The sequence below is a fragment of the Struthio camelus genome, chromosome 2 (genome assembly GCF_040807025.1).
Source record: "Struthio camelus isolate bStrCam1 chromosome 2, bStrCam1.hap1, whole genome shotgun sequence".
NCBI lineage: Eukaryota > Metazoa > Chordata > Aves > Struthioniformes > Struthionidae > Struthio > Struthio camelus.
Genome location: NC_090943.1, coordinates 60,607,906 through 60,635,607, shown reverse-complemented (window position 1 = coordinate 60,635,607; position 27,702 = coordinate 60,607,906). Strand labels below are relative to the sequence as shown.

General features: G+C 39.3%; 1 protein-coding gene across 17 annotated transcripts in view; it reads left to right on the top strand.

Moving 5' to 3' along the window:
- Window positions 1–27,299, top strand: part of TPK1 (thiamin pyrophosphokinase 1) — a 305,490-nt gene extending 278,191 nt beyond the window's left edge. For 11 of the 17 annotated variants that reach the window (XM_068936022.1, XM_068936033.1, XM_068936029.1 and 8 more), the window contains one exon: window positions 24,619–27,299. In XM_068936022.1, coding sequence (XP_068792123.1) covers window positions 24,619–24,737 — 119 coding nt within the window. In that variant the 3' untranslated portion in view covers window positions 24,738–27,299. The other 6 variants (XM_068936024.1, XM_068936020.1, XM_068936025.1 and 3 more) reach the window with 3 other exon arrangements.
- The last annotated feature ends 403 nt before the right edge of the window (window positions 27,300–27,702 follow it).

The following is a 27,702-nucleotide window of genomic DNA, read 5'->3' as shown; positions in this document are numbered from 1 at the left end:
AGAAAGACTGTTTGAACTCTGTCTTTCACATCATATAATCTCTTACACACCATCTGTTTGGTGAATTAGAAATAATAATAATTACTAATCTTCATTATAAGGTTTCACGGCTTCCAAAGGTGGACATCCATTTTTCACTGACTTTTGCAGTACCAATTACAGCGTGAAATATTTGCTATGTTTGCTCATCCATTTTATGGCAGAAATTAGTATTTGCTTTCAAATTCTGTTATGATTTAACACACCACATAGAAGAAGTTGCAGTTCTGTACAATGGAAGAAAAAGGAGTAGAAAACTTTGGCCGCTTTCTCAGTTGTGATGTATTGGATTCGTGGGGTAGGCTTGGGCTCATGTTTGAGATTAAATTTTGTCTAGTGTTATATACTTATAAACACACTTCTTTTGCCAGTTCTGCCTATTAACACTAGACTGGCAATTGCCAGGAAATGCGTGTTTAGAATTGAATAGGCAGCTCTTCAAAATCAGACGACCTGATTTTTCCCCAGCTTTACATTCAGTTCAGTTATTGGTACTAGCTGAAATAATCTCTTGAGACTCGATAAAACTGATCTGCATGACGGTTAGTGACTATGTTAAGTCCAAAGCTGAGTACAGCCTAGGTTGATTAAAAGATGCAGTCTTAATTCGTTTCTTTGAAATGTGTCCATTAAATGCGAAGGCAGGAAATTATTATTTCACCAGTTGCGTATTATTATAACAGTCACATTATACTAGGCCCTATCTTGGTTCGCTCATCTATCAGAGCCTGAAATATCATGCATCTTTTCAGATTCAGGTCTTGGCATGATCTACAAAACTAGCAAGGAATGAGGCAGGTCTTTGTGGATGATGTTAATTTTTAGGGATGGTGAATGATTCAGAAAGCTTAAACAGGCTGTTTTTCTGCAGTTCTGGACCAGTCCTCCTTCCTTCCCACTCTAGGTGCTGGGTAGCTCTGAAAGCGCAGGTTGTTATTCTGTTAAGGGAGATAGTACTTGTAGGCGTGTGGAAGGAAGCATGAAAGGAATGAAATAATAACTGGATGGAAAAGGAACATGCCTGCCAGTGCTGGAGAGAAGGCATCTCTGAGGGGGCAGAGGAGCAATCAGAAAATCACAGAGGCACCATAGTGAGTATGTAGGGGTGCCCAGGACTGATGCAGTCAGGTGAGAGAGAAGGTTGCAGACAGCATGCCTGTGAAATAAAGTAGTGTGCATTTAAACAGAAATAACATTGGTATTTGCACTGTAGTAAACTGGTGTTGTTGACCTGTGTTTAGGAAGTCCTTCATTTTTTCACAAGTGGTATTGCAAAAATTGTGTAGAACATAATATCCCTCACAGATGTTGGAGAAACCTTTCACTCTCGGTAGGTGCCCTGTCAGCCTCAGGTGCTGAAGGGCAGCACAGAGGTTCATGTCCAGCTCTGCGCCCTCCAGAGATAGGGAACGGTGGTGGTTCCCCTCACTGCAGGGGAGCAGTCCGCTGCAGAGCGAGGTGAAGTTTCGCGGCTCCTTTCTTAGCCCTGCCCCTCGAAATCAGGCCATGCTCTGCTCCCTTGGTGGGGCCACACCTGAGGACCCAGCCCATCTCATCAGTCATGCTGCTCTGGGCAGAGCGGGAGAGAAAAGGTGTAACTTACAGACAGAACATCTCCACACATGACCTAATATCACTTTTGTATATGTAAAATCCTCAAGATTTTAAGTCTGACATCTGTGGATCATCCTTGGCTCTACACAAATGCTTTATAATCTGTGGTAAGCTGATAAGTTCCCTCTTTCAATTGGTAAAAAGCTTACATTAATAATAACTATACTGGATCTTACACCTATCGTGGGTCCAGACCTGACTGTTAGATTTTCACATCAAGGCACTTGTATAGAAAATGTATTTTAAGTCATTTATAGAGCCTTCTAAAATTTTACTGCATATAGTCTTTCTCTTTCTCCGATCACTGTATGGCCTCAGTGATGGCAGCTTAAAGTACCTGGCTTTACGGACTCAGGCTTGCAAACCATACCTTCAATAAAATTTTGTTAAACTCCTTTTTATAAAACGGTGCTCCTTCAATGTGCAACAAAAATCAGGGAACATGAGTGTGGTAGGAAGGTTTTATTAGCCTTTCTTTAGGATGATCTGCACCATGTGCTTACAGCTTTGGCATGTGGAATTAATACAAGCAACCAAAATCACAGCGAAAGTGCCACACCACTCTGTATGTGTTTAACATACCATACATTTGTTTGTGTGGTGAGTATATGTATTGTCACATGTAATTAGAGCAAACATGTACATGCATACCACACTACTCTACTGTATGATCATAAGAGAAAAATGAAGGTAAATGATGATTTTTTTTAATAGTTATCCTGACTTCTAATCCTGTAATCATTCTACACAAGGACAAAGCAAGGGCATTTTTCTGGGGCATGTATAACAGTCATTCCTACTGCTGAACTACAGTAATCTGAAGGTAAAAAGAGAAGCTTTAATAACACAATAAATTTAAACCTTTATCTGTGCTTGACAGAATTCTAACCATAATCTGATTTGACCACATATACAATATATGTTTTTATTTAAGTAATAATGACTGAGGCACAGAGCATTTCCTGAAAATTAATGGCTGGCTGCGAAATTTTATAGCCCAAATGGAGCCAAGGGCCATTAATTCCAACTGGTCAATTCTCCATGAAATGCCTTGTGTCAGGGGTCATTTGTTACATTGCCTTCCCTCCCACTCCCCAATAAAGAAGTAAAATTAAATGTTACTCTACTCCTATGGCATCGTCGAGCCTTGAAGCAGCCACTGGAAGCCCCTGCTGGAAAGCGCTGCTATTGCTGCCATAGCAATGAACATCTCTTTAGTGCATGAGTGATGGAGAACCTTTCAAGAGTGGTCTTTCACTTTCTTTCACTTTACATTTGTTAGTGAATAAAGCTCTTCAGTTTGGTTCTCGGGGCTGGCAAGGAAATCGGAAGAGGTACGTCTCTCTTGTCACTAGAAAAGATGTGGGGTTGGGAAGGTGAGGGGAGTGCCATGGATGGCACAAATCTATCTTCCCGACCATGGCTGCCACCCTCATAGTATCTTTATGTTTACTCTGCACTAGATGCGTAGGGTAGTGTTTGTTTAGTGACCAGTATGAAATACTTGCATCTCTAGTTTATCTTGCCTCAATATTTAATTCACTGTTGGTAAAAAGGTGTGCATTAGAAGCTTCACTGGAGTCGAGTGATAATTTTTCAAACTGGAAGTCTAAGGTACATGTAGTGACTACTGCAGAGAACAATTAAGGGATTAACTGGGTAACAGAAAAAGAATTGCAACAAACTGTCAAGATGGTCATTGATAAGCCTTCAGGTAAAAAAAACAGAAAAAGGTACCTACTTGCATTTCTGACATTCTTTGGAATTAGGTGAAAATACTCTTTCGGCAAATCATAATGTATATCATTATATGTGAAATTCTGTCACCAGGATCTGTCACCCAGCACTTTCCTTCTCTTGCTAGCAAACATATACACATCACTGAGGAAATAAATTCTCATGGCAAGGAATGAGAAGTAGGAGGCAAAGAGCCATCCACCTCCTGGGCTGAACAGTTGTGCAGCCCTCCCATAGGTACTATTTCAACTTCACAAAACCTAGCTAAAAAGGTAATCAACTGATTGTTGGTGTGTATGGTGGAAATAACTTTAAAGCATACTTCTGGTGGTCTTCCACAGTCCCTTCCAGTGTGTTATCAGAGGCCGGAGAATTCACCTGCCCACAGAGAGCTTTCATTGGTGATTTTCTGGAAGGGGCAACAAACCAGTGTGTCACTGTTCATTAAGCCTGAACAACCTTTGGAGATGTACATTTTAGGTTATAAGTTGTTACCTGCTTTGTTATGAAACAAATCTCTAGATGGCAATCTTGAAAGTTAGAGGCTCAATTTTAATTCCATCCCACTAGCTCCTTGTGCAAATGGGTAAGAGAACTGGGTATTTATTGTTCCTCCCATGAGATAAGAACAAAATGCTTTTCATAGTTAAAATTTTGACTTAAAATTGGGAAAAAGCATTAGAAATATTCATAGAGAATCTTATTATTATTCTATTTATTATTATTCTGTTTAACCTCTAGAGTTGTATTATTATTACTATTATTATTATTATTGTTGTTGTTATTGTTATTATTATTATTATTCTGTTTAACCTCTAGGGTTTTAATGGAAGCTCTGGAATTCCAGTGGTCGACTTTGAATGTTCAATCAATGTGTCTGTGTAGAGTACTCTGTATAGAGTAAAAAGCTTGTTATTTCAAGTGAAACAAGATTTTCAAAATATCCCAAACCATGATAGTATGTGAAGGAAGTAGTGCAGGTAGGTACCTTGTAGCTGTCCCTGGAAGCCTGCGTGAGGAATCTCGGTTTCAGAATATTAGATGATGAAAAGGGTACAGTGAGCCAAGGCACGCTTGACTCCCATTTCTTTCAGCAAAGTGACATTGATCATTTGAAACTTGTTCCACATCCATTATCTAATATATTGTTAGTAACACTAATCTAAAAAGCACAACCATTTAAAAGTGGATTTAATCCTCTAGATTTTTTTATTAAGATGGATTATTTTTTCTAATATTTTGTTGTGCAAACTGTGACTCCAGTCTTGCAAACAGTTAAACGGAAGTTGTCACGTTGTGCAGTGAGGCTCCTCGTATGCGTGGTTTTGTCCATTGACACTGGCATTTGCAGGATTAAAATCGTTTTCATTAAAGTTATGTTTCATATTTAAAGCAAAGCACCTCCAGTGAAATTATGTGAGCTTGATAGCAACACCACTGCTCAGACCAGATTCACAATCTGTTTTTTTAAATTATGGAACTTAATTATTTTTCTTCCCATGTTTGCTAGTGAATTTAATTTTGATTTTGTTTTTATCACTTAAACATCCTAAATTTCGGAGATTCTCAAAAATGTGTCACATCATTATAACCCTTATTATGAATTATTCACAGTAATTACTGAGTTGTTGCAAACTTCATTATGAAATAGTACCAGAAAATCTGGTGGTGATACTGTTTTACTCCTTGGATGTTCTTAAAATAAGTCAGACTCAACAGATTGCAAAGATATGCAATTACAAAGTTATTAAAATGCAGATTTTTGGCAGGAAGCCACTGTATTCTCCTATGTTTACAGCTGTCTATTTATAGAAAACTGCCCTGAACAGCCTGTGGTGACTTCTTGGAGCTATTACAGCTGATTGGATCAATGCAGGGGCCTCTTGAAGGACTAGGTTCAATAACGTTTTACCTTCCACGTCATAAGCATCACTTGACCTTTTTTTTTAGGCAGGAGCAAGTGACTTTAGACCGTCTTCTGTTCTCTGTCACGCTGATACAAATGCAGGGTCCCTCTCCTGAGACTGTGTGGGACGCACCGGACATCTACGACAGATGGTTCCTAAGATTAGAGCGTGAACCAGATTCTGCTGGCGGGTAGAGCAGTGTAAATTTTGAATTACGCTTTTGAGGTCAGAGTAACATGGATTTACCCTTTCGGAACTGGCTTTAATCACTGGTGCCTTCACAGCTCTCTGAGAGCAGAGCACACAGGAATATTTACGAAGCGGCAGATGCTTTGTTTTAGCAGTGAAGTGAGCACTGTCATCATACCTTTGCCCCATCCCACCCAATGTCACTGGATGGAGGTCCCAGTTGATTTTTTATTTCTTTCAGTGCAGTGACTCGGGAACAAAAACTACGACCTGCTTAGCGTGAGAAAGTTTGGAGCTGGTGTTCAGGGTGCTGTGCGCAGCTATTCTACACCATTGCTGGCAGCCAAAAGCTGCTTTGTCCATGGTTTATTGCCCAGGCAGAACCAGTCTTGCAGCTCTGCTCTTTCTCTAACTGTGCTTTTGCAAGATGCTTCCAGTCTATCTTTTGTCATTCATTTGTGGAGCTTTTCCCAAAGATCACAGTAAATTCGTTTCTCTCCGTGAAATTGTGCGACTGGCCTGGCCCCTGAAAAAGAGGGAGGATTCTGCAAATTAAGGTGTGTTGCATCTAAACAGCGCAATGAGCAAGTCATCCCTGCTGTGAAAGTGGGGGATGTTTCCAGAGTGCAGAGCCACAGACCTTCACGTGTTCTGTGCTGACACGCGCTGGAACAGCCTCCAGAGCCCTAAAGCCTTACCCGTCCTGTTGGGAGGTTGCTAGCTCTGCAAAACAGATGTCATTAATATCAGTGGGGGTCTGTAATAGTCTCCCCCAGGCCGAATGACATTTAGGGCTTCAAGACTGTGAAATAAATGAGAAATTGAACAGGACGGTTAAAGAATATATTATAAGTGGTTAGTATTATAGTGTCCCATTATGTATGGGACTACCTGGTAATAGTTTACTTTATTCCACGTGTAAATACCTTTCTTCTCGCTCAGTTAAGACCAGCCTGTGTTGGCCTGAAAATTCAAAATGCAGCCACGCTCTTTGCAAATTTTCCTAACTGATAAGAACCTGAAACTTGAGACGTTACCCTTTAAAAGTTGGGTGCGTCCTGACAAGTTTTTAATGGCAGTCATGTAAAAGAGCTCACACTGATACCTATTAAAGGAGGAATATGCAGTGAAAATCCTAACACAACCCTTTAACCTTAGAAATGTCAGTGAGTATTGCATGCCTGTGTTATGCAGGAGGGAGTATGTTGGGCCTATCCTGAGCAGATAGAAATACATGCAAAGAGCTTAATTCTGCAGATCTCCAGAGGGTGGATGTAAGCACCCCTGGGGGTTGTAGAGGTGGAAAGAAGGGGTGTCATTAAATCACTGAATCGTCCTTCCCTATGCTGATGTTCCTGAGCCATCCAGGAGCCAATTTGGATGCCAGCATAAAATGCAGCAGCTTTGGGACCGCTTTAAATTATGCTTATAAAAAATGGCTTCATACAGGCGATTCAACTGATCTAGGATTGGTGAAGTGTGTGCTCATATTCCACTCTGACATGTCGTCCCCTCAGCAGCTGAATGAATAACAGATAGTGAAAGAGGAGGAACCAAGCTTGATGGATCCTCCAAAGCTGAGTGACTGTAACATAGTGAGGAAAAGCAGGGAACTGTTTTATTCTTGATCATTTCTCTGATGAAACTCCCCTTGATTTCAGTGGCCAGCCCTGATTTCCACTGTGCGAGTGGAGAATTGTGCCCCTAAACACAGTGGTGGGCATTCCCCATGCTGCCAGTAGTCACAATTTGCAGACAATCCAGCTGGGAAGGCATAATGTAAAAATTGGGCCTGGCAATGGTACTGAAGAATGTGAGACAAAGTCCCACTGTGCAGAAAATACTTTCAGGTATGTTTTTCTTAAAGGTTTTGAACCAAAAGAACATTAAAATGCAGGAATGAAGGTCTGGGAGCGTGCTGAGACTCATTCAGAGGGCCTGGGGAATGAGGGAGGGGGAGTCTTCTCTAGCTGTAGTAACCTAGAAACTGAATCCCCGCAGAAGAAAAAGATGAAAGGTTGAAGCCTACTCACCTTCTCCTTTCCAGAACTGAGTACATTTTGATCCCCAGAGAAAACAGAGAAAGGTAAAGGAAGTTGAATAGGATATCAGGAGCCCTCAGGCAGGTGAGTGATGACACTGGAACTGGACAAATGAGCTGTGATCAGGGAAAGAAAAAAGCCGTGTCAGAGCAGGTCTTAAAGTGTAGGGTGCTTTAGAAAACGTAATGGCAGCTTGATGTTTCTAAAGCATCGTCTATTCCTTTCTAATCCGTGGCAGTCTGTACAGAGTTAACAGCAGCTTCGGTTGTTAGATTCTTTTTTGGAATAAACAAAGAGGGAAAGAGGCAAACTTGCTTAGTGTTAAGCAGGATCCTGTCTGGGTATTCTTCCCCCATATTCTCCTCAAGTAATCTATTAGCACATCTTAAGAGAAAAATGGCCCTAATCTAAAGATTAATAGAGCAGTGTGTGGATATTTCCAGTGATGTGCGTGAAACTTTTCTTTTTTTTTTTTGGCTGTATGCACCAGCGTGTTCTTTATCAGCAGATATCTAGGTCTTAAAAACTAGGATGATTATTGAAGAGGGCAGCAGGCACTTTAGGGCACCCACTGTTTTCTTATGACAGAAGCCTTGCTGCGAAGTGCAGTAATTTATGTTGATAAATTGCAACCGTCAGAATGTCTGGATCATTTCATGGGTTGTATTTCTAAGCAAACGTTTCTAGCTTGGGTAGTGGGGGGTGAGAAAGAGACATTGGTTTAAGAGACAGAGGAGGGCAGCACAAATCCTGTATGTGCCTTTTGTTGTAAAGTAATGCAAAAGTAATGTTCCTCAAATTGGCTTATTGTGACGAGGGTCACGTTAACCCAATTTTGTTTGTGTAAATCAAAAAACTTCCTAATATGATCTTACGATCTCCATAACCAAGTTTAAAAAAAAAAAAAAAAGAAGACGAGACTACCTGATGTCAAGATTCGCTAGTTTTTGAACGCAAGATCTTTCTTCACAAAACTTGTTCAGTTGTGGAGTTTTGTGTGCGTGCCAAAATGTGAAGCCAGTTTGGCTCAGATGAGGCATATGCAAGTGAAGCAAGCCTTCTACATTTAATCAAGAGACAAGAAAAATTACCGTAATTGTTGTAAGAAAAATACTCCTTGGAGAACAGAGAGGAGTTTTCATACCATATTATTATTGATGTGCTTCACCATAGTTAAGGTTATAAACAAAGAGATTAATTAAAAGTAGAAGGGCTTTGCTGGGCTTTGTTTTGTTTTGCTTGCTTTTTAAATGGAAGATTAAACGCGCTGGTAGGTCTGGATGTTGTTGCAAGAGGTTACTAATTCCTCTGTCATGATATACGGTTAAAACAATCCTTTGGACTTTGATACAGGAGAACACAAGCCAGGTACTGAGATTTATATAAGATGAGTGACATGTCTGGGTGGACTTAGCTTAAGCAGGTGCTTATGTACTTCTCTGAATTGTAGCCTGCAGGAAAGAATGGCTATCTAACCTGACTAGATAAGGCCCAAACTAGGCATGAGTTTACCCTAAAGGGGAGCGTCTGTGTCTTGGAATTGCAGTTGTCCCTGAAGACAATAGTGAATATATTCAAATGGCCTGAAGCTGTGTACTCTTTGAACTGGATACCCTGAAGGAATGACAGTGAGATCCGCTAGGTGTTTCCAAAGCAGAAAATACATTCGAAGTTCAACCTGTGGCTTAACTTGCAAATCTTTTGCAAAGATGACGCTGGCATACAACCTTCTGAGAAGGGTACAACTTCCAAGTTCTGGGATTTTCAGAAGGGGCATAAATTGAGTTAGCCCATTAGCAGTGAAGGGGTTGTGAAGGGAGGGTTGAATGTTTTAGACCGTGATTCCAAGCAGTGCTCCTCAAAATGCTGGTATGCTATTGCTACATCAAACTGAGCTGTGGCATATTGTCTGATAATAGTGCTTGATAAAACACCAGAATTTAATCCTAACAATCCCGTATTTGGATTCTACTCTGGAAGAAAAGGTTTCTCTACTGAAAGAAAGACAACTGCTGTGTTTGTAATTTCCTAGTCCTGCCTGTATGACTTTGTTATATAGAGAGGCATATATATATATGTATATATGCAACAGAAGGAAAACTGCTGCATAACCTGATCACTAGTAAAGGTAGCTCCTTTAGGCTGAATGCAAGCATGGCATTTTCTCATGAGGAACGTGTAAAACTTTCATTTCCAAATCGCAGCAATGAGTAGTGGTTTCCAGTGTGTCTCCTGGAGTTCTTGAAATGGATATTTTACTCACACGGCACTAAGAATAAGCCAGCTGGGATCGGTTCAAATAAGCTTTCCCCTTTGATGTATTTTAATGTCTCTGGTTTTGCCACTAGTGTCTTCACATTGATACTATTTCCCTTTTTGTTATTCTTTTCAATACTTCAGCTTTCCATGCCAGTGGTCCAGAACCTAACAGCTTGCTGAATATGTACTAAAATGGGCTGTCTCTGTTGGACATGTACCATCTCCTAAAGGAAAAAAAGTGAGAGACTCAAAATCTTGAGTTTGTCATCTTTTAGTAGAGGGAAATTTCTCTGGGTGTTTCCTTTTGTTTTAATACAAAAAGGGCAGATAGAATCGATGACTGCTTTTTGTTCTCTTTTCAGACCTGAAATAAGAAAGCGCAAAAGCAGCAGCACACCTTTGTCCGGTGTATGGCAGTGTAATTGCATCATTCAATAAAAATTACAATTGGCTCTGCAGTATAAGGGAAAAGGGAATCAGAACCAGGCAGACTAGTTCTGGCTTGCCTTAAATGTGTGCGTGAGGAGTGTACCATATCAATGGAAGCGTAGATAGGACTAGGCCCTAGGGGTTGTATTCTCATTACATTACCTGTTTGTACAATGTGAAAGGGGAGTAGTAGACTGGCAGAATCCTAAACTTATTAACTATCTATCTCCTGTTTGGGGAAGATTTAAGTTTTGAAGAAAAAACTCCAGTAATCGCTGGAATACTATTTATATCATCATAAACTTGTGTCAACTTAACTGATTTTAATAATGATTATTATTATAATAAACAGCAGCTCTTATCTCTGCCACTGCACACGTGCTGTGGTAATGAGGAATCTTCTTTTTTTCTTCTCCCTTCTGCTCCTTGACTTAACTCATTTTCCTCTCCTCTCCCCCTACCTCTAGCTGTCAATCACCGTCACATTACTTTGCCTCATATGCATCAAGAAGAGCAGCTTTTTCCATCAAGTTAGCCAATTCTAAAGCTGCATTCTCAGAAGCTGTATAGATTGTGCAAGTTGGAGGAGCCGAGAGAAGAGTAAACTGGACAATAACAAAGACTCCCAGGGCTGCTTCTGGCTGCCAGTCTCTCATGCATGTACTCACACAGAGCTGTATATAGGGCATGCCTTTAGGACCAGACTCATGTCTTTCAGTTCAGAGAACAGACCTCCTATCCACACCATTAATCACAGTAGGGAGGAGGGAAACGGCTCATTACGCTACATCAATGATATTGTCCATTCTCTCTTCTGCAAATTACAGGAGTTGTCTCTGTGTCGTGTTCAGCATCCCCTGACTTGATGTCCATAATTCAAGAGAGAGAGAGCAAAACTTCTTAACAAGAGTTTACCTGTTAGCAGCAGAGGTTAGCTAGCAAACTGTGTCTAGTGAGGCATCTCATCAGTGTGATAGCAAGGCAGGCTTTCCAAGGGAAATTTTTTTCTACTGTTAAATTTACAGTAGTGTTCCTTCCCACTCCCAAAATGCTAGGTTTGAGTACCACCTTTCTATACTCCAGCTTTTTGGAGAGTGAGTCTTTCAGCTGCGCAGCATTGTTGTTAAGCCCCTCTGTCCACTTCCAATATAGTTTGTGCGTGCGTGACTTCGGTAAGCCACCCTTTATGGCTGATTGGCTTCAAGTTTATTCGAGTAAGAGCTTCTTGCTGTATTTTGGCCTTTAAAGGTCCTGTGCTTTGCATCCTATGCCTATTTATGGATATTCTTTCAAAGCAGCATGCAGAGATTTATCCGCCTGGCTGCCTGTGACGTTAAAAGTCATATAACTAAATTTTTTACGCGCAGCTTTTAGGCTTGATGCTTTATTACTCTCTTTTCTACTTTTTACCCATAAATGATCGCCGTACTTTAAAATTTACATATCATCCAGTTTTCACCCTTGCACATAATATGGCGTTCGTCTTGCCACATACTGACCGTTCCCCTTCTCTGCAGAGGGCTCATCTGTGTCAATTCTTTACTGAACTTGCGTAGATTCTCCAGTTCTTCCTACAAACGTTGGTATTTTCTCCTTGATGTTTTCTAAACCCACCCTCCAGTAAGGTTTACACACAGACTTCCTTACAGGCTGATTTTGAGAATCACTGCTAAGTGCTTCCCTCGAGCTCCTGAAGTCTGCGTTGTAGTGGGCACCTGACATTATTTTCATTGTTCTTATTGTTACGCGGCACATTTTGATACTTGATCATGCCTTTAGTTGCAAAATAGATACCGTTGTTCAGTGATCACCGAGCACGGTTATTACCTGATGTTGTGTCCGGAGCTTGCGTAAGATACCTTTTGGTTCCAAGAGATGTATATGTACAAATATGCCTTGTTTAAATCTCTTTCATATCACCAGATGTTTTGTAGGGATACTCCTAAAGTTTGGGTAGTAGGAGGAATATGTGCGTATCACCACATCTTTCAAGAGGTCAAGTAGAGTTGTAGGTCTGGCTTGCTTTGAGACTTCTATGTTTGGTTAATCATGAAAAGTATCTCCTCTGATTGGAATATCCCAGGCCTAATCTTTAGATGAGATCTTTATGGAATACATTGTTGCTTATGTCTGCTTGTTTCATTAGCGCATAGAAAGAGGGACATCCGAGATTTTTCGTTTGGATGTTGTAAGACATTCAGGAGAGTATAGAAGAATTCAAATGAAAGGATTATATCTATATGACATTTTTGCTGTGAAGACTAGGGATAGATGCATCCATTTTTTGATGCACTGTGCAGGAGACATCTTGAAGCTATTGGTATGAAACCCTATATCAGTAATTAAAGAAAGGGGTGTATCTTGGAAATGTTATGATGTGCTTTATTAATGATCCGCCATATTTGAAAGTACAAATTTGTGTCTTCAGGATTTTTTCAATTTTAGGCAAACTTACCTGGTTAAAGCAAGTTGAGAAACAAAACAGGAATTAAACCCTCGCACCTATGATTCCTCCCTGAGGATAAAGAGGTGCTCGTACTTGCATCTTTTTTTAACTGTATCTGCTTCCTTCTCTAATGCTCCTGCCACACCTTTAAAAAGTCGTATTAGTCTGTTGTAGGTGGTGGGTTAATCAAAAACCTTTTACAGCACTATTTTTTCATCCTTCAGATACTTTTAGGAAAGATCTGAACAGTGTCAGAAGGAATTAAGCTGCTATCGTTGTTTATAGAACTGACAGAAATGGTTTTAAAGTAATTTTGAGTAAAATTTGCTTTTCCTCTGAGAAAAATTTTGCTTTTGATAAAATTTTCCCTATTTGCATAATAAAAAGAATATATCTGGTGGTTTGAAAAGGTCACATAGTTAATATCTGTGAAGCACTGGTAGGTATTATGTATTTTGTGAAGTGGCTGCAAAACAAGAAAGAGTGGAAAATGTTGAATATACTAAATGGCCAGGATGGGAAACAGAATGTCAAATAAGATCCAATAATATTTAATAAGTTTGATTTTGAATTCAAACTGAAATTCAGAAGGTGATTTCCTTAGCTATTGATATGAATGCTTCTCCTACAACAACAACCCTTAAACAATAATAGTTAGTGAGGAATGATGAGTGTCTGAAGATGACAGTAATTTCAGATAAGATAAGGAATAGCCCACGCTATAAATCAGATTTACTTCATGGAAGCTCACCAGAGCCTGAAAAAGAGGCTATTTGAGGATGTATTTCTGTACTTTTCAACTGCGGCTGTCATAGTCTTTCAACCCCAAGTGCTAGAAATTAGGCGGTGTTGGCAGAAACAGACAAGCTATAATGTAGTTGGCTTAGTCTTTTATTTTACAAGTGACTAGTGGATTTCTAAGTCCTTTTCCTTCACGTTTCGTGCAGCATGTTACAGAGGGGGATAGTTTATCATTAAGCTAAAAGCCAACATCAAGTCCTCCATATAGTAAAATTTGAGAGACCGCTGACATGCATCATTGTGCCGCAGTCTTGACTGTTGCAATCCATCTTGACCAGCGTGTTTGAAAGTTGAACTACATGTCATCAGTTGCCCTGTTAAAACTTTAATGTCTTAGACTGCACAGTGTACCAGTACGTTAATTTAGTGGTGCATTCGGCCTCTGCATTTGAGGGTCAAGAGCTTACCTCACCTGGCCTGGCCAGTATCTAACATGGCACTGCATGATTAATGCAGAAGCCTTTATTTCCGCTCAGCCTAGGCAGAAAGCACGGTCTGTCCCTGCTCAGGCAGTATTTCCGAGAGAGGGGAAGGTGAAGAAAACACACACCCAGAACCATTGAATCCTTAATGATCACGGGGCTAGAAGTACATGATGCGTTTCTGAATTCAGAGAATGAATTGCTAGCCAGTTTGCAAAAGGGACAAGGGGGAGGGAGTGGGGAAAACATGCTTTTCAAAGGTCAAGGGAGGAAGCACACTAAGACTAAGAGTATTCTTCTTATTGGAAATCACTATTTGAAAATCATTCAGGCTCTGCCTGAGTGCAAAACTAACTAAAGGATCCTCAGTAGCTAGTTTTCTACTAGAATAAAGTCTGTTGACAGCTGATGAAACTTAGGACTCGTCTTTAATGCTGCGTGTTTTATTTTGGAGGACAAATATTAAAAAGAAGCTGTTTGTATTCAGCAGCATCAACAAAGAATCTGAATACTGGGTCCAAAAAAAGATTGTAAAGGCAAACATACAACAGCTGTAAGTGAGCCATATGCAAGTAAAACTGACTTAAAAATTCACATAGGTGGCAGACACAGTTTGCATGTCCTCCCTGGAGCATATATATACCAGCTAGAGTGCTGTAATGGCGGGTGAAGTGGAAGGTGCTGTAGCGATGGGTGAAGTGGAAGAAGCAGGTATTACTAGCTAAAATAGGCTATGCAGTGTCTTGGTAAGTTATATTTTTTTTATTTGAAATAAGAGAAAAATTTCTGACTTTACAGCTTAGAAAAAAGAAAGGTTACAAAGACACAGTAGGCTGCACTATTTCAATCAAATTCCTTATTTTTGGAGGGCGTGGTGTGCTATCTAATCCGATTCAGTGAATCTGAACTAAAAACACTGTGATTTGCGGTCTCCTGTTGAATTCCATGTTCTGTGTTTGGGGTTGCAACAGATGCACTTTGCTGAATTCCCTCTGAGCAAGTTTGGAGTAGCTGCCGCTCCATGACTGTCAACAAATGTTGTAAGTTTACCATGTTTTGCAGTTGCAAATTTGAAGATAAGTGGAATAGAATTAAAAGCATCACTAATGCCTTTATAATTGAAATAGTGTAGAGTTACGTAGGGTGTTAGCAATCATATTAACTATTATTTGTTTAACAGAAAGACAAAGTAATAAAATTAAAATTAAAAATCCAAAAGCCTAGTTGTTCACATGCAGATCTAGGAGGGCATTTTGTAACAGAAATGATTGCTTTTGCTTCATGCTTGGGGTGATGATATTTGTGTCCAATTGTTTTTCCTGAAGAAAGTATAGCAATGTAAAATTCTAAGTAATACACAGGGTAGGGGTGCAAATAATCAAATTTCAGAAGCGTCTTAAAGCATCCCACCCCAATGCAGTGAAAGGAAGCAGTGCTGCTAGGAAGGGTAAAGATAAATGGAATTATATTTCTATTGGAAGCATGATAGACTTTATTAGTTAGTCACCTGCACTCAGACTAGATCAGCTGTCAGGGAGAGCAAGTAGATGAACAGGTACCTTGTGAGCTGTCAGTAGCAGATCAGTGTGGGTTTTTTAAATAATAATTACCCTCTTCCACAGCAGTGGTTTAGACAAAAGCACAGCTGCTTTATTGATGATGCCTTTTGAGCATAAGGATGAATACTCTAGTTTGTTCTTTTCGTTTTCATAGGGTAAATGTGGTATCATATTTCCGTAAAACTCTTTCAGGAACTGATGCAGTTTGCTGTTAAAGCTTGCACAAGGAAATTATTTGCCAGGCCTTTAATTTGATCAAAGGCAGTTATTTGTAATAAGAGTGCTAATAGCTAAGAAGGGCTGCTCCTTGCATTCAGAACTGGAGAGGCCCTTGTCCCCTGCCAGCCACTGTGCAACACGCGGTCCTGGGATTCAGTGTGGCGTGGCTGGGGGGCTCGTCCTTTTTTGCACCCTGACCAGTGCTAAGAGGTGAGTGCAACTATTAGCTTCCTTTCGTTGTGAGCGAGGAGCTCTGTGGGCACCACATCCACCATTGTGGCGCAGTCGGATGGTCTTGTCTGGTCTGACAGCTTGATTAGCGTGAGGCCTAGGTGCGGGAGCAAGAAACTCTGCAACTGGTGGTTGAGATACTCTGCTGGTGTGCAGCAACACACGTATGCTCCTGGAGGTCATCCAGGAGTCTGAATTGAACAGACTGACTGGATTGGTTTGGGTGGAGGCTAGTAGTGGAGGCAGCGTTAAAATTTGCAGTGTTGTATCCCTTCCAGAGTTTGGAAGGTGCACTCTTCTTCGCTATCGTAACATTACACGTTGTGTATAGCCACCTTTGTTTTGCCACAGATACTGGTTCCAGCCAACTGCTGTTTGGCTGCTTTGCTTCCCACCCCTCCAAAATGCTACAGAAGCTGAAGTGAGAACTGAGCCTTCACAAAGCTTTGTCAGATTTAATTGAATTTAATTTTGGCACTGTGGCCCAGTGACAGAGCAACTTGTGCGTCAGAATAGGAGCTGAGTTAATGCTGGCAGCAGTGATCAGGATGAGAAGCTAGCCTGCTTAAATTCATCTTGCAGAGCTGGCGAGGGACTGCCTTTAGATCAGCTCCCTTAGGCAAATCACACCCCCACCACAGAGAAAGGAAGCAGAGCAGCGCTAAATTCGATGGCAGACTTGACAAGACGGCGCATGGGGACTGTCCCTACACCCTGGCAGGCGGTGGAGGAGCTTGACTGGCTGTAACCGTGGTGCAGTGTCATGGCACTGCTGCTGTTCTCCTCTGCGGAGCGTAGGAGCAGGATCGCCATTTAACTCAAGCTGTGTAGATATTTACTGAGCAAATAGCCATATACCTACACTTTAGCTACAGGCTATGGTTTGGATGCTACAGGAATAATCATTTTATCTACACGAACACTTTATAAATGATGGGAACAAATAGTACTATACAGGAGCTGGGAGACTTACATTATGCATGTTTTAAAATCCTCTCTTATTGTCTCTTCTTGTGAATTTATGAATCTAAATGTGACATGATTTATCAGGATTCCAGAGAATAGAAGAGAAAAATAATTAACTATGTGTTCTGGTTAACTAATTTGACACTTTAAAAACCCACTGATGCATAGATTGGCTTCTGTGAGAGGGTGGGTTTTTCATCTTTTTATGAAGTGCTAAAGATTGACTGTAGCTAGAGGCAAGATGTTGATCAAGATCAGTGGTTCATCTGTAGTGTCGAAAAACTTTTCTAGTGCCAAGTTGTTTTAAGCCTGAGTACATGGACACAGTCTGCTAGCCCCCAGAATTGGGCCAATTAAAGAGTCTCCTTCTTCTTCCCCTACCTCTCTTCCCTGTCCCCAACAGCCAGATCATCAGGAAGGCAGAGGGAAATTCACTTTTTTCTGCAGCGTTGCATATGGCTATTTGGTGAGACCATTTGGATATCTCTTCCTCTAACAAATTCAGTAAACTTCACCATTGGATGCATCACATCACCTTGGCAGTGTAACAGCTTCCAAAATAGCAAGTATTTTTAGATTCTTTCCTGTCATGTCAAACCAGAGCTTCAGAACTAAATGCCAAGACAGAACACCATTGTTCTTAGCTAATCTCAGTTTCCTCTGTCGTACCAGGTTGCCATCCTTACCTTTGTGTGGCTAAGTAATGACTCTAAAGCATGGCAGTGTAATAGGATGATGTGCAGTATGTAATGTCTTATGAATAATTTTAGAACTTGAAAAATTCATTAACTGATGCATCTCAGCATTACTCTTGCCCTTTTTCTTATAAGAATAGCATTCTTTATCTCACAGTACAAACTAGAGAAGGACCAAAAGAGCAACAAGTTATTTTGTCTAGATTATATGCAAGATCTCTACAGTAGTGACTTGTCAGACTGAAGCTGTATTTCATCCCTGTGGCTGTTTTGCCAAGGCTGTAACACTACTACTAATGATACCTGTCACTTCTCTAGCCCCTTAGAGTTGTAGGTAGTTTGACAAACATTATTATACAAGCTTACTGGAAGGTGTCAGAAATGAAGTAAACACCTGCTTCTTCCTTGGCTGAAGTAAAATTTTTAAATCATTCGTAGCCTGGCTTTGCCTTAAGCTTAGCAAAACGGTCCTCCAAACCAGCTTGTTCCCTGACTTTCTTTATAGTTACATTTTTGGTAAATCACTTCTGCTAATGTAGTATTGGTGCAGCTTTATCATGTCTAGACTGGAAAGACACTCTTGAAAATAGTATATATGTTTTTTGTATCGGACTTTCTGGGCCACTGTAATGAAGTTAAAAGGCTAAAGTGATTAAAAAAAAAAAACACTGAAGGACATCTTGATACTAGTGTTAAAATGCTTATAAGAGCAATAGAAACTTCCTGCAGTTAATGATTTGTTGATTTTGGTGAAACAATAATAGCCGCAGAGGCACTAATATAGAAATCACTGTATTTCTTAGCTCCATTTTTATCAACATATTTTAAATCGTCATAGCTAATGTGACAGTAGGAGTTCTAGCTATTCTTAGAGTGCCACCATGATTAAAGTTGGAAAAATGCACTGGAAATAAATGCAAAAACTTCTGACATCCATTCGCATTTCTGATGGTTCACCCAAAATGAATGGTTTATACTGACACTAGAACATACAGTTCTTTTCACTTAAAAAGAGAGAAAATACAGGCACAGTGTTGACAGTAAGCGTTTTCATTGTCATCTCCTAAATTCCCTCCAAGATGAAGCCAAGCAGCCTGTGCTTCAGAGCTCCCATGCAGGTTCTTTGCAAGCGTCTGAACCTGGGGAATAACCGCATGGTGGCTCTGCCTGCGCCGTTCCACCCCAAATCCTGTCAATGCTTTTTGTGAGCTCACTCATACAAATCTGTTGAGATTACACCACCAGTGTTTTGTGTTACAAAAAGAGTTATCAAAGGTTACAACAGGCATAAAAATTGCCGAATGCAATCTCTGCTTATTTAAAACTCTGCTTGGCCCTGAGGGGATCTTTGCCATAACAGACTGGTCTGTCCGCTCCCAGAAGACTGGGCAAGCCTTTATGGTACTTCTGTGTTGTGTGAGGATTGAAAATAGTTCATGTTTTATTCTAAATTACTGTCATTTGCAACTTCCTCTCTTGCAGCTCCCACCTTACAGAGATCAGCAACCCAATTTTTCCTTTGTATACATCAGTGTAAATCAAGATTAGCATCGCTGAAGTCAGTCTAATCACAAGTGTAAAAGTAGGAAAATGAAAGGAAAATCAGGCTATAAACTATTTGCTTTTTATTTTTAAACAGCAACATTAATGCTGCTGTTCCGCAGACACATGGTGACCTGCACAGTACTAGCTCATGCATTACTTACTAATATATCCCCATTTAAATGCAGATTTTTTTTTGCTCCTAACACAGAACTTCAGGGAAATCCTCTCCAGATAATCTGTAATAGGATACCAAATCAATGTTTCACTTCAACTTGTGTTTCAGCTTATTGATCTTAACTTTCTACCATTTTGCTGCAACATTTGCCTAGGGGGAGAGCGGATTACATTAATTATGATAAGGCTTTTAATTAATTATTAATTATTTTGATATTCCAAATATCCATGCCAGCAGTGGCGGTCTGCTTGTATTCTTGTACCTATTTCTGTTCTCAGTGAAGTTAACTAGTGAGTTGTGACTTCACATATTTTAGAAAGTAATTGAGATAGGTAGATACTCTACTGGGAAAAGGAAACAGCATAGAACTCACAATACCCCTTTGTTGCTTATGGTGAGGAGGTTTTGTTCTCTTAACACTTACTTATGGTCACAGTAAGACCCTGAACTGTTGGTGATATTCCATTAAGTAAGTAAGTGAGGACCCTCGTGCTATGATACTGAATTCAAGAGGTTTCCAAAAGCATTTCATTTTGTGAAACTTCTAAGTAAACACCTAAATGTCTTTGAATAAAGACATCAGGTATGAATGTTCTTACACCATTCCCACACCAAATTCACTTTCTTCACTGCATCTACTCCTCGGTAAGGAAAGACTTGTCCTGGTAAATTCCTCTTCCACCACGACCACTAGATACTGCAGTTTAAAGCATCTGCACAGTCTAGGTTGTACTTTTTTTTTTTTTTGGGGGGGGGGGTGGTACAGATGTAGGAACTAATGTAAGGGTCCGATTTTTCAATTAACTATTTCAAGTCAATGTCATGGTTTCCTCTTGCTATACAGGACACGTATAAAATGAAATTTCTCCTCTGTGTAGGTCAGCACAAGGCCTGGGCCTTTCTCAAGTCCTCCTTAAGCACACCTCCTGAGGTGTATGTTAGATCTTAACGTGAGCTCTTTTCCACTGGACTAAGCTTTGTATTTAAATATCTTCTTAAATAGTACAATGAAGTCATAGCAACAATGTTTATAAGTCTACTGGAACATAAATATATGAATACAGTTATTAAGAAGAGTAATCTGACATTGAAAGTTAGTGTTTTTCAAGCACCTAACACACTGAGGCCCAATGTTTTAATTAAATAAAAACAGAGTCCGTGCTATTTACTGTTTCCAGTCTGCAAGACTGTGGCATAAGAGAAAACAAGTCATATGGCAGCAAAGCTTAGATCTAATTTTCAGCATTGCCAACTAGAATATAAAACTCTCAAGCATGGCAGATGTATAAATAAGATAAGAGCTTTAAAAATACATTTTCAGGGTTTGTTGGTGGTGGTGGTGGTGGTTTTGGTTGTTTTAATACATAGCTTGGTTACCTATATGGTACATTTGGTTCATATTTCCAAACTTTGTTCTGGCAACCATGAGAATTACCAGCTTTCAAAATCTTACCTCTGAGAGTCACATTTTTATACATCATCTTCAGAATGTTATATATTTTTAAAAAAAAAAGCATCAAGAGATTAGCAATAAAATAGTGGAAGTGGGCAGTCTCATGGTTAATGAGATCTCCTTTGACATATAGTTTGGTCAACAAAAGGAATATCTAAGAAATATATGTGTAAATATAATGATCTTTGGATTATGCTCCTTTCGGACGCTCATCTACTAGCCCTTAATTTAGAGAAGAAATATATTTCCAGCGTTCTGAAATCTTGATGGATTCAACCACCTGCTCTATGAAATCAAATATGTTCCTCCACTACCACATCAAAATAAGCCCTGTCCATGATCATATTTAGGTCTAAATTAGTGATATGTTGCAATTAATCAGACGGAAATGAGAATGTTATATTACTGATAAGAACATAGGCTATATAATAAGTTGTCTCCGTATAAGTTTTTTCTTCAAAAACGCAGAAGTAGCATTTGCTTTTAGTCCTGAAATCCAGAGTTGTCAAGACTTCAAAAGACCACAGAACTATTTTTTAGTTACATTTTCAGACTTACATAGTTAAAAACCCACCGGTAACCCCTGCTGCTTTCCTTGGAGGCATGGCCACCTAGAATCAGCACCACTAAGACATGCTGACTTTACAGATAGAGAGTAACAAAAAGCGCAGCTACAGTGGAAGAGCTGGGTAGAATACTTTTTTTCATGAACAGTGTATTATCAGTAGTAAACACAGGTCCAAACCAAAGCACTAAGCAAAATTTTAGGTTTAAAAAAAAAAAAAGTCTATTGGAACACTATTGAAGTAGGGAGAGGTTGTCATTTTCAAAGAATCACTTCTGTTTTTATCCAAACCGACTGAAAGTTTCTCACGAAAAAGGAAATGATTTTTGTCAGAAAGAGCAATTCTACTGCTGCAAAATAAAATTTTATTCTGAAAATAGTGGACTTTTCCATATTAGAATAAAAATGTATCATAATCTGAAATCCTTTATTAAAACTATCAAAACCCATCAAAATTATAACCATTAATGACTGGACAGTAAAAAAGGTCACTTTCATCGGACTGCATTTCGCAGAAAAATGATCTGAACAGCAAGAATAGGTTTAGGTAATTTTCCAAGGGGTAAGCTAGGACTTAACAAATCAGACTGAAAGCCATTAAAAAAAAGGAATGGATCAGGTATGAATTGATAGAGCTTCCTACTTCTTTGACGTTGTGATCTTCATGTCCCACTGCATGATGCAGTAAGAAGTTTTCCTAGATGTAGTAGGTATATATGTCTGTCTATTTCTGTTACCCGCTTAAACCTACTTTTCCACATTAATTACTGTCCATTGATTGAATTGAAAGCATGCCTTTTTAATTACACTAGCTGAAACGGTGGCTGGTTGTGAAAGCAAATAATTTGAATTTGTCCATTGGAGTCATGTGAATCAACAATACTGTTTTATAGGTTTTGCATTTTTCACTTCAGCGTTTCAAACACTGATCCGTGCACAGAACAAAATCTGGCAGAAAGATAAAAGGCTCCACCTAGTGGGCAAGAACTTTTCACTTCAAAAAACCTGCAAGATTTTGACTTAATTCCATGCCTGACGACACACTACTTCAGATTTTGTTTCATTAAGCTGCCATGTTGTTCTTAAGTCTTGCCTTCTGACAGAGTCCTTATTTCATATCCAAAGTTGAAACAGTAAGAATTATTCTGAGTGCCTTGAGCAAGAAGCAATAGATGATACTAAATGAGTGGGTTTACACAGAAAGAGAGTAGGATTTAATCCAGAGTTCTGGAATATTTTCCCCTACAGCTTCAGCATACAGCACTCAAAACCAGGTATTTTGTGTGTGTCAACAAATATTTTATACCATTTAAGGTTATTAACTACTTCAAAATTAATTGAAACATATTTGCAACTTGAGCATAAAACTTAGTTAATACATTAGTATTTTGGGAGTATTTTAACACAGGGACCTCTTCCCATGGGCTGCCCTATCTTCCTTAAATGACTTACCCGTGAACTGTGAAATCCAGATTCTCCCTGACTCAGTCTAGTGCATCAGCTTCTAGCGAGGGATAGCCATGCCAGCCTCTGCTGTTCCTTCCCAAGGGGTAAAAGCCAAAACTCATTTGCCCTGGCCTTTGTCCAGAAACCTGTCTAGTGCCACTATGTGTCCAAAATCATCCTGATAGAATCTAGCACCTTTATTTTCAGCACATGATTGATCTAGTACGGACGACTTTTTTTTTCCCCCCCCTTGGTGAAATTCAGCACTGCATTGCAGTTATGCTCCAAAATGCCAAAATATTCAAACGACAGGAATCTTCAAGGATTTTTTTTAAAGCAGTAGTGAAATTCAGTCATTATTCTCTCATTTCAAGCAAATATTGATAGCAGATGACCCCCACCCTTTTTTTCCTCTCCATTTGTTTCAGGCTAATAACTGGAACGGGAGGAGGAACAAATAGCTGCAAGTGCAAATTTGGCAGAAGAGACACCGAACCCTGTTCTCTGTCCTGCCTTCTGTCAGACTGTCCTCATTTTCAAACCACACAGCATGGCAAGATCAGTCCCCACTATGCAGTTTACAAAACCTGGTGGACAAGACAACATACATTATATTAAATACATGAGTTTATTAGCCCATGTTCACCTCAACAATTGAAATATCTCATGTAAATCCCAAAATAAAGCTTAATTGCTACATGTTGCTTTGGATCTCCATTTGCGCTGGGCCATTTAATAGCAAATTCAGAGGACTCCAGTTTTAATGCATCATTTGACAATTCTAACAGGCCACATAAGGTTGCTGCTGTACCCAAACAAATCTCCCCAGCTGCAGCTTTGCTCGTATCCTTCATGGAAGCGTAACCCTGAATGTGACATTAGTTAAGATGATTGGTCATTTGGCTTGTTTTAGAGACTAAAACAAAGGCTAATCTTGGAGTTCATACTCTGAACATTTGTACAAGCAAAAAGTCATACAGATTGACTAGGCTTAGAACGTCCATGGAGTAGTCCACCTGTTTACAAAATTCAAGTATGTGTGTGCGTGTGTGTGTCTTCAAAAGGCAGGCAATGCCAGCTATGAGTTAAACTCCTCTTTTGTTTTTTTTTTGTTTTGGGGCCAGCTTTTACCCTTGGTCTCAGCTTGTAGGAAGTCTGTGCAACACTTCTAAAACACGTCAGCTAAAACAACACAGAACAGTTGTTCAAAACTTTGCTGATAACTCAAAATTATAGTTATAGCTGCACTGCTAGCTGATGTTATCCTCTCCTACAAATGACATTAGCTATTTGTTTGAGTAACATTGCTCGGTTTCCAGTGCACATGGACACCTACCTAACCACGCACACGATACAAGAAAAGATGCATGTCCCTATCACTTCAAAGGGAAAGTTGTTAAATGCTACCACGTTTAATTGCTGGCCTGTGTTCTAGAACTGTTCACATTTTAAGAGATTATAGGCTTGCTGCTGAGCCAAAGCAAAACCAATGTTTGTAATTACAGTAAGATCCTCTGTCTCGTGTTAGTTGAAATACCTTCTCTAGTGTCACTACTTTGATGCAACTAAAGTACAGATTTCCAGATCTGAAACTTTGGGAAACATTCAACAGATACGCTTTTGTGATAATCTGCTGTAAACTCAAATGCTAACTTGGGGATTAAGTATTAATTTATACCCAGAAGAGGTCATCTGATAGAGTCTTATACAAGCCTTCTAATTAGTATCTAAAACAGCTATTTTAAGTGTTGCTTATCTGGGGTAGATTTGTTTGCTTTATTCCTTCTTTGAGGAAGGGAAGCAGTCTTTACCGCAGATAAATGCTGATAAATGTGTTTGTTTCAAGAATCCCATTAAGTCTCTCACTTATTTCTCATAGCTAACCACATGCTGAAGTTTGGAACGCTCGTCAGTACTTCAAATACCTATGACGACTCTGGGATTGTAACTATTGAGACAGACAAGCCTTTGCTGTGGACAATGGCTATCAAAGAATAAGATGAGCTACAGCTACTTTTTTATCTGACTGAACTCAAATTACTGCAGAATTGCACTGGAGGAAGAACTGTTTCTAAGGAAGTTGTCATGCACTGATTTTATGTAGTGAATGGAAAACAAGTCTGAAAAAAAAGTCAGTGAAATCTAATCAAGATGATTAGCAATGATGGGGTACATCATTCTGGCATCACACACTATCCACTCAGAAGACACATGTGCTGTTACCCAGTACGATCACAAACAGGTAAGAACGTATGTAAAAAAAACCTACTCCTGCTAGTTTGGTCAGTACAGACTATTTTCACAAATTTTGTGCAGTTCCAGCACCGAACTACTTTTTTTCCTTTTGCCAAGGAAACACAACACACAGTTGCACACAGTTCAACTTCTCTGTAAATAGGTGATAATGTAAGAGTAATTAATCTCATTTTCCTCTCCTGCTTCATAAAATATTTAGGTGTTGCTGAAGATTTCCCAGAAGACTAATAACTTAACCTTTATACTCTTAAAGCAAGCTGGTGCACTGAAGAAGCTTCAGTTTTGCTGTAACACTAGTATCAGTATCTCCCAGTATATCAAGTACTGTTAAAGACTGTAATAAAAGTAGCATTGTAATATCTAATTATTACTAAAATTACTAGAAATTTACATTAAGCTTTTTGGAGTGAAATACAAGTTTGTTAACCTCCGTCTGGGGAGGAAAAGCATTGCTAGCATATACCAGTTTTTGTAGTCTTAGTTTCTAAATAATTTAGTAACTAGAAGGGTCAATATATGCAGAAGCCTTTATAATTCTGTGTGCAGTTGTCTTACAACACCAGTATCTAAAACTGATGTTTGGGTGTATTCTCTATCTAACAATCTGAACAAGTTTATTGTTTCTCTGAAAGACTGCTTAATACCTTTGAAAAACTAAGTTAACCTTAAACTTTGAGTAACAAAGTAAGTTTGTTTTTTCCTTAATTCAAAATAAGAATCAGAGGTGCCAGTTCCTATTCTGATGGGAAGTTTTTTTCTTCCCAGTCAAGTATTGTAATACAGTGCAACAGAACTTCCAAACACAGAAAGGAACTTGGGGTAATGCTGGCGATTCTAGAAATTAATGACAAGAATTCCAGCTGCTAGCCTTTTAACTCACCACTTGTACAGTTTAAAATAGTTTTCTTGCTTCCTACCTTTGCTGGAACAATGCTGCTCACCAAGAGGAAAATTAAGCATTGGAACAGGTTGCCAAGAGAACCTGTGCAGTCTCCATCCCTGGAGGTTTTCAAGACCTGACTCGACACAGCCCTAGACAACATGGTCTGAATGCAGTATGGACCTAGCTTTGAGCCAGGAGGTTGGATCTCTCAAAAGTTCCTTCCAACCTGAATGATTCTATTACGATTCAAAGATGTAACAAGGGCCACTTTTGCTAAGGAAAAAAAAAAAAAAAGTTGTGATGTAGACAGATAATAAACACGTACAATTCAAGAGAAAAAATGGCAAGAATGTTTGAAATCCCAAACTGAGCTTGTTTAATAGTAAACAAGTTACAAAGTTGTGAAGTCTTTAGAGCAAGCATCTCAAGGTTCCTGATGAGTGTTCAGCCGCCACTGTTGAGAGAACAGAGTAAACAGTTTCAACTAATGAAGTGGTTTTTAATCCCATTTTAAGCCCAGTTTAGCCTCCCAACATTGCCTTGTTAGGACAAACGCTACTGTAATTACGGCTTGTGTTCTTTTGTCAGACACCCCTCTCCTTGCTTAGACGGTAACTATCTTGCAGGCATAGGTCAGCAGAGCTTCATGGTCACACCACAGTTATTTTACCTGATCCAGTTTTAGGAAAGCAAATACAGCAGCTCTGGAGAACTTGAGAAGTTTTAACAGAGACTGTTAAAACATCAGTTCCATGGCTGCCGATCAACTTAACACTGAAGTTTGTCAAGTTGCAACATTCACTCCAAAAGGTATTTTACAGAATGCAGTTATATGTAAAAGAAAAAGGTTTCAATTATAGCTATCTGTTTTAATAAGTGAAACAATAGAAACTTTGTTCTGTGCATCGTCTTCTTCCAACACAATCACAGAGTTTTCCGTGTTACCCTCTAGGCATGTATTCTGGATGCCCAAATTATAAACTAGAAACAGTAAGAGGATGCGAGATCCAAATAAGGTAGCTGTTCTATGCATAAACATACACTGAGGGACATGACATCAACATATTTGACATTCAGTTTTGAAGCAGATACTCGAAAAGAGACTGAAGAACTAGGGAACTAAGATTTTCCAGCATGCTAAGACATCAACCTGAAATTAATGATCTGCTTATTAATCAAGTTCTTTGAATATTTACCAAGTAATGAATGCCATATTACAATAACATGTGAAATGCACTGATACTAAAATGACATGAATCCACTAGGGATCTAAAATCCTTTGTTGTAAACTGAACTGGTAAAAAGTGAATGTAAAACTTCGTGGAACTGAAATTCCATATTTACTTACACAATAATGTTGTTGATTGGGATATGGATCAATTTGACAAAGAAGCCAATAAATCCCATTATTGCAAAGCCTATTGCTGTTGCCATGGCAATCTTCTGGAACTCTGCAAAAGCAAAAATAAAAAACATTTAGTCCAGGTAGCCAGTGTATGGCATACAGGAGATGTTCGTTACAGTGACCAAGGGAAAGACCTGTCTTTAGAAAATGGTTATGTTAACGCAGGAAAAAAATGTAAGCGCAAACCACACAGAGTATTTGTTTCTCAGCCTCATTCTCAGAAGAGAGAGAAGACAGTGAGAGAAAAACAATGCTGCTTTCCACAAAACATAGCTGATCTCCATTATTTTTAAATTAGGAAGACAGAACTGGAAATACCCACAGTCTGTAACAATTTATGGAACGTGTATTCCACGTCTTTCTTCCATACTCCTATAAGCCCTGAAAATAATCCTCAATACATTTATCAAAAATAGAAA